The 7,922-nt window shown below is 38.2% G+C and overlaps 1 protein-coding gene across 1 annotated transcript; it reads right to left on the bottom strand.

Moving 5' to 3' along the window:
- Positions 1 to 3,139: 3,139 nt before the first annotated feature.
- LOC106756276 lies at positions 3,140 to 7,613 on the bottom strand. Its single transcript, XM_014638642.2, has 2 exons — positions 7,045 to 7,613; positions 3,140 to 5,425 (listed from the first exon to the last, which is right to left on the bottom strand). The coding sequence occupies exons 1-2, from the start codon at positions 7,264 to 7,266 to the stop codon at positions 3,509 to 3,511; spliced, it is 2,139 nt and encodes a 712-aa protein (XP_014494128.1). The 5' UTR covers positions 7,267 to 7,613; the 3' UTR covers positions 3,140 to 3,508.
- Positions 7,614 to 7,922: the final 309 nt, after the last annotated feature.

The raw sequence follows: 7,922 nt of genomic DNA on the forward strand, positions 1-7,922 counted from the left end.
TGAGTAATCAAATTCTCATGAGAAATTCAAATTCTCATGGGAAATTCAAATTCTGATCTCATGAGAAATTCAAATTCTCATCTCATGAAAAATTCAAATTCTCACCTCATGAGAAATTCAAAGTCTCACCTCATGAGAAATTCAAACTCTCACCTCATGAGAAATTCAAACTCTCATCTCATGAAAAATTCAAAACTCTCATCTCATGAGAAATTCAAACTCTCATCTCATGAGAAATTCAAATTCTCACGAGAAATTCAAATTCTCATCTCATGAGAAACGAAGTATATTCAGATGCAGCAATTGATGAGGAGGGAAGCTTGATTCACATTGCATTGATGGCGGGAAAAGAACCTATGGACGTGGACGATGCTTTAAAACAAGCAGTGTGGAGACATGCAATTAGGGATGGCAAAAAAATCCATGCCTGTGGATATCCGCGGATAAAATCCAGTACGGGTATTTAGTACTCGCGGGTATTTTAATACCCGCTTGTTAACGGGTCGGGTTCGGGTATCACACTATCCGTGCCCGCCGGTACTCGTTACCCCTTAAAAAAATAAAATTACATATTTATTCAATATTAGGTTTAAGAAACTGAAGGTTTTCTTTCATTTTCAATACTAATTAATGGAAGATTTTTTGATGATCGAAAAATGGTTCCAGTAATAATAACTTTTCTTTCATTTTCAATATTAATTAATGGAAGATTTTCGAAAAATGGTTCCAGTAATAATAACTTTTNAGTAATAATAACTTTTCTTTCATTTTCAATATTAATTAATGGAAGATTTTCGAAAAATGGTTCCAGTAATAATAACTTTTCTTTCATTTTCAATACTAATTAATGGAAGATTTTTTGATGATCGAAAAATGGTTCCAATAATAATGACTTTTCTTTCATTTTCAATACTAATTAATGGAATATTTTTTTATGATCGAAAAATGGTTCCAATAATAATGACTTTTCTTTCATTTTCAATACTAATTAATGGAAGATTTTCGAAAAATGGTTTCAGAAATAATGATTTTTTTTTCATTTTCAATACTAATTAATGGAAGATTTTTTGATGATCGAAAAATGGTTCCAGTAGTAATGACTTTTCTTTAATTTTCAATGCTAATTAATGGAATATTTTTTGATGATCGAAAAATGGTTCCAGTAATAATGACTTTTCTTTCATTTTCAATACTAATTAATGGAAGATTTTCGAAAAATGGTTCCAATAATAATGACTTTTCTTTCATTTTCAATACTAATTAATGGAAGATTTTTTGATGATGTTGGAATAGGAAAAGCCCAAAACCTTTTGGACGGCTGATGTTTCATATTTCCTTCATGGAAAGCTAAAATATTATTTTAAAAACATAAAATAATTTTTTAATAATATTTGCGGGTATCCAACGGGTATCCACGGGTTGAAAAAAATCCGCGGATTTTTTTTATACGGGTATCTGGCGGGTAGCGGGGCGGGTACGAGTACACTTGTTTACATGCGAGTCGGGTTCGAGTATCACACTATCCGACCCGTTGCCATCCCTACATGCAATGTTAGAGGAGCTGTAATCAATCGAAAGAAATAAAACGTGGAAATTATTGGATCTTCCACTTGGCTAGCGCAGTATCAGTGTGAAGTGGGTGTTTAAAAGAAAGTTGAATCTAGACGATAGCGTGTCAAAATACAAAGCACGACTCGCTGCACAGTTTTTTTTTTTCAGAAAAAGGGAGTTGATTTTGATGAGGTATTTGCACCGATAGCAAGGCGGAAGACCATACGACTGGTGGTGGCGATCACTTGTGCACGAAGATGGCCAATCTTTCAGCTGGACGTTAAATCTGCGTTTCTTCATGGATTGTTGGAAGAAAAGGTTTATGTTCAGCAACCTCCTGGATTCAGGGAGAGAGATAAGGAGGACAAGGTGTACAAATGCAGAAAGCACTCTACGGTTTGCGTCAGACACCCAGAGCCTGGAATAAGAAGATCAACTCATCCTTGATACAACACGGGTTTGAAAAGTGCAAAGTAGAACACGGAGTCTACGTGAAGAAGACCTCAGAAGGTAACTTGCTTGTTATTTGTCTGTATGTAGATTATTTGCTTGTGACAGGGTTAAAGTTGGAAGACATAGACGAATTCAAGGAGATGATGAAAGAGGACCTAGATATGACAGACCTAGGAGAACTCTGCTATTTCTTAGGAATGGAGTTTACACACTCAAAGAGGGCTTGTCATACATTAACATAAGTATGCAAAGGAGCTGCTTGAACAATTTAAGATGCATCAGTGTAATACTACTCGAACCCCTTTGGAAGTGAACGTGAAGCTTAGGAAAGATGAAACTAAAAAGGAGGCAGATGAAACAAGGCTCAAGCAAATTGTTGGATCTTTAAGGTTTTTGTGCAACAGCAGGCCCAATTTAGTGTTTGGTGTAGGCTTGGTAAGCAGGTTTATGAGTCGGCCGAGGAAGAGCCACATGGAAGTTGCAAAGCGTATCTTGAGATACATCAAAGGCACATCAGATTATGGGATATTATTTCCATATGGAAACCAGGAGAATTGTTTGAAACTTACCAGTTTCTGTGATTTAGATTATGGAAACGACACGTTAGAACGAAAAAGCACATCAGGATTCATCTACTTCATGAATGGGGTACCAATTTCGTGGTCATCCAAGAAGCAATCGGTTGTGACACTGTCAAGTTGTGAGGCAGAGTATCTTGCAGGGTGTTACGCCGCTTGCCAAGGAGTCTGGCTCGAGGAATTACTGACTGAACTGAGGATGGTATTAGAAAATCTAATGGAGTTGAAGATGGACAACACTTCAACCATCAACCTTGCATGAAACCCAATGAGCCATGGGAGAAGCAAACACATAAAAGTAAAGTTTCATTTCTTAAGAGATATTGTGAACAAGGGAATGCAAAATTGCAGAGTAATGACGGATCTATTTACGAAGTCATTGGCTGCTGACAAGTTTGAGATCATGCGGAAGAAGATTGGAGTTGTATCACTCAAAGATTTGAATTAAGGAAGAGCAATGGCTACCATATAATTCAAATATACAATAATATAAAATGAAAGCATACAAACTAAAGGGACATAAAATTAAGGAAAAGCATAATAAAGAAGATCACCACTGATGAAAAGAATCAGAAGCACATATATTATACCATATATATAATCCAGTGATGAAATTCACCCGCACAATTCAACTAAGAAACAATAGGTTATGTACATCACTCGGAATCACACTGAAATATTCAACCTGTGCATCCTTTTTCGCCATTCATTCTCAGCAGAGCCCCTTTTCCAGCCTATGCATTTACACTTTTTGATATTGGCAAAATCAGGAATTTTATCCACCTAAAACTCCTTCCTTTCCATTATACCCCCACCTTCACAAAACCAAAAACAAAAGGGTAGCTTAAGATATGAAGAAACATGAAGGTTTCCTCAGAAAGTATAAGTATAGGCCAAATAGTATTTCCAAACATAGTTTTTCATTCCTATTGTCTTCTCTGTCTCTCAGGAAATGATTTCGCAGGCCTGAGAACTCGTTTATTTTGAGGCGCTCCGAAAACCATGGTCTGGGAGCGCGTCACCATGTCAACCATTGAAGGAGTTTGGTATGCTTGNACAAGGCTAGAGNTGTNTGTGGAATCACCACGTGCGGTTGCCCTCTGCCATGAATGTGAACTTAATCCTGAAAGAACATAGGCCCTTCCAGACTGCTCATAAACACGTTGATTAGCCATCCTCTCCTGCATCTCCTTCAACTCTGCAGAAAGAGCAACACATAACCTATCTGCAGCTTGAGCAGAAATGGTTTCAGACAATGCCTTGTGACAGTTATCCAGGACTGAAACTGCACTAGACAAATCACCGCGTTCAGCTGCAACTCTAGCCTCAGCCATGGCCTCAGCAGCTTGAAGCCTGTTTCGCTGTCTGTCTACCTCTATTGACACAACTAGTTCTCCAGCGATGTCAGGTCTCTGAATTTTAACTTCACTGTTTTCTTCCAAAGCCACCATTTCTTTTGTTATGGGATCTCGGTAAAGACCTCTCACAATCAACAGAGGCATCTCATCAGTTGACTCATCAACTGGAACATTAACTGTCACCAAAAAGTCTCTTTCCTCTTCGGCATACAAATCTCCCACAATGATAGTAGCCAGTCTTGCATTCGCCATCAAGCTTGTTTGGTAGCTTCCTGCTTTTACAGAACTAAGTTGTAAATGAGGATGAACACACCCCACTTCCACTTGTAATTCTTGAACCACCACACTCAAGAGTCCTCCGATACACTGTGCAAATGCATCCTGGATCACATCCTCAGCTTCGATAAAAGAAAATGTACCCCCAGATATCTCTGAGATTGAATGCATTGAAGTGGCATCATGATCAGAGCCAAACCCAAATGCATGCACTGGAATCTGCATGCCAACACCATTATTTCGATGAATGGAGTTTGGAACAAGTGACTGGTAATCTATTCCAGTATTAGGCCTGCTATTGACTGTATATGTATCCTGCCCATCAGAGAGTAATATGATGCTGCTAACGGAGTTCTTCCATTTGCGATCAGCAAACACCTTGGCACCTTTTCTCAGGCCTTCAGCAATGTTTGTCCCCCCATTTGAAACCAAGGAATTAACAGCCTGCAATGCCTGCTGTCGTCCAGTCTCAGTCATCAACCGGAGAGGGAAGATGCGACGTGCTGTGGAGGAGAAGGCAATGACAGACAGCCGGTCTGATGGACCAAGATTCTGAATGACAAAACCCATAGCACGTTTTAGCAACGCTAGTTTAGTACCTGCCATGCTACCACTCACATCAAGAACTGTAACAAGATCAACTGAGGCTCGAGTATTCTCAACCGGAGGTGATGATTCAATATTTTGTCCAATATGTGGTTTTCTCCTTGAATGAGGAGCTTTCAGATGGATTAATACAGCAAAGGCATCATGAGAGGCCGATTTTGGAACAGCTGAAACCTCGGGAAATGTTTTGATCTCCACTGTATTTATCTTATCATGGTCAGTTTGATCATTATGATGGGTAATTGAAGTTTGTTGATCCAGGGCTTCATCATCATCAAAAATAGCAGGTTCATTAACATGATAAAGTGACGAAATCGGCCGAGCAGCATCACCTTGAGGAGAAGGAAGCCTCCGTACGGCAGTTGGCCAGCCTTCATCTCGAGCAGCAACAAGGTTAATTCGAGGCAAGTCATGGGGCATATTAGAAGTAGGACTCTGAAAAGGAACTTCTTTCCATTTTGCTCGGCAGACAGGGCAAATCTGGTTCCCATGTTTCACATTAGAAGTGATGCAGTGAAAGTGGAAAGAGTGAGAACATTCTGCAGTGAAAATGGCATGGCCCTGCCCTGGTTTCATTGTGTAAAGGCATATTGCACACGTACCCTGCACACAGTGGATAAAAATATTAGGAAAATATAGCCATATTGATGCACTTATAAGTGAAAAAGCTCTCAGAGAAACTGACGCAAATAGTTGGTGGAAATAATAATTCCCAGGTTCAAATCCCACTGTCTGTACGTATAGATGAAGGTTTTTCACTAAAATAAATTACTACTATGATTAAAATTTTCTAACAATGAAAAACGTGGCCACATAGATATATCTTAACGTATGTATGGGGGCATCGATCCAACAATCCATACTAATATATGAATTAGCAAGTTTTTAAAAATTAAAAGAAAAAGCACTGAATGGATTGAATAGGCGAATCTGAACAGTGCCTAAAATAAAGTAATCATTGATAAGTGTAACATTTGCAAAGGTCACTGTTACACTATAGTGTATCACACTGCACTCTTCTGTCCCGATGCAGGTCCACTAGTAAGACCATTGCATAAAAAGATGAAATTGAATGCAACCCATCTTTTTACCACAAAGACCTAGATTCTCAGCCGAATCCACATCTTAATACAGTACAAAGGTAACACTAGGTCAACGTTCCCTGGTCAAAGACTTTGAGGTCACCAAGGAAAAACAAATAACAACAATCAGCAACCCCCTTTTAAAAAAGCCACTCTAAAACAAATTCCACAACTAAAAAATTGTAAATGTCATCAAAGAAAGCGAAACCAAACATGATTTATTCACTGGTCTACCATCTTTATCTTTATTAATCTGTATCATTATTATATATTATTATTATTATTATTATTAAATAATCTATGCACTGTCATCCAATTATAAGTTCTCCATCCTTCCCTGTTTATCTTAGAAATTACACTAATGATAATTTCTTGTTGATTAATAGTATAAAGTCTTACCTGACAGGAAAAACAATTAAATTTTTTTATTAATGTTAATTTCTTAGTTTATATTGATTTTCATTCAGTAGATTGATTATCCTGCAACTTTTTTTATTTTGTTTGTATCTGGGAAATTTCCTATCAACAGTTATGGGGTCTCAAGTGGGGATAACAAAGTAAGGGAAACGAGAGAGAGAGAGAGAGAGAGAGAGAGAGAGAGAGAGAGACGTGCCCACAAAATTGAACAGTGCAGAGTAAATTTGAGAAATAGACGAAAGAAGAAGGGTGTAAAATGCAAAGCATGTTTTGTTGAGCCAAGCAACTGGTCCATAAAAGGGTAGGCATAGTATTCCACTTTATGCCATTCCCCACCCATAATGGAGTTGAAAATAACACAACAAAGAATAAAACGCTTCAGCAATAGTCAGAATGCGTCACACTCCACCATACCCTAATTAAGAATGCTAAAGTGTGATTAAAGCTGAAGTTGATGTCCATCAAGTCATATCTTAATGGATAGCATGAATTATAACATCTAATATGCCAACTTAACGCAGAAAACAAAACAAAAACGATAAAGATAAGAAATGTAACGAATGCGGTTCAACACACACAGTGAAAACCAGAACCGGCCAGGGAGATTCACGGGTGCAGGTGAAGTAAAAAGGGCAACTTTAGAAATTAAACAAGAAAAAACAGAGGATAAAAAACAGAACTTTATCCAAAAAGTTTCAAAGGGTAATGCTAAGTTCTTCTAACCTTGGGAGATTTGGGTCCGGATTTGGGTAACCGTAGACCAGAGGAGGACGGCGTGGGAGTCGATGGGCGATAGCCGGAGTTGTCGCCGGCCGGCGACACGACGCTGGGTGAGACGCTGCCGGAAATCCTGCCTGTGGCGTAGGAATCATCAAAGGTTCTAGGAATGTGAACACAGGAATCCAAACCAAGAGCCAGCTTCAATTTTCTCCACTTGCTTCCCATTTTTTTTCTTCTTTCTGTTCACCCAACAGGGTTGGGAGATAGATCTTCTAGAAATGACCCAAAAGGGTGTAGAGGTTTGAATGGAAGGAGTGTGTGAGAAAAATTTGAACTTTGGGATGCCCAAGACGAAACATGCTACAAATGGACATGGGTATGAAGGTAGGCTTTAGGTATAGAAGAGAAGAACCAAAGCAAGTAAGAAGAGAGAGAAAACGGTGGCTGTAATCAATGAGTTGAGAGAGAGAGAGAGAGAGAAAGTTTGGCCCTTTTCAACTGCTGGAGTGGAGTGAAGGTATGAGATGATGATGAGTGGTGATAGGGTAGAGAGAGGCAACAAGTAGCAGCAGCTTTCTTAGCTGAGATGGAATTCAATATTATTGATTTTTCTCTGTACTGAGTACCAGCTCAACAAAACCACATGCATTTCATTTTTTAGAAGTATGGGTAAAAAGAAAAGAAATAAAAAAAAAATTATAAATTATATAATAGGACAAAGGTAATTAATATGGGATAGAGAACTAATAAATGTTACCTTCAATCTTGGTTATGTTGCAACCAATATCACTTCATCTTATATTAATTTACAACATTTTATTACTTATATTACATAAGAGGACAAATATTTATCCTAAAATGGAAATTTGTGATATTAATAC

Source organism: Vigna radiata, chromosome 2, assembly GCF_000741045.1.
Source record: "Vigna radiata var. radiata cultivar VC1973A chromosome 2, Vradiata_ver6, whole genome shotgun sequence".
In the NCBI taxonomy this organism is placed as follows: Eukaryota; Viridiplantae; Streptophyta; class Magnoliopsida; order Fabales; family Fabaceae; genus Vigna; species Vigna radiata.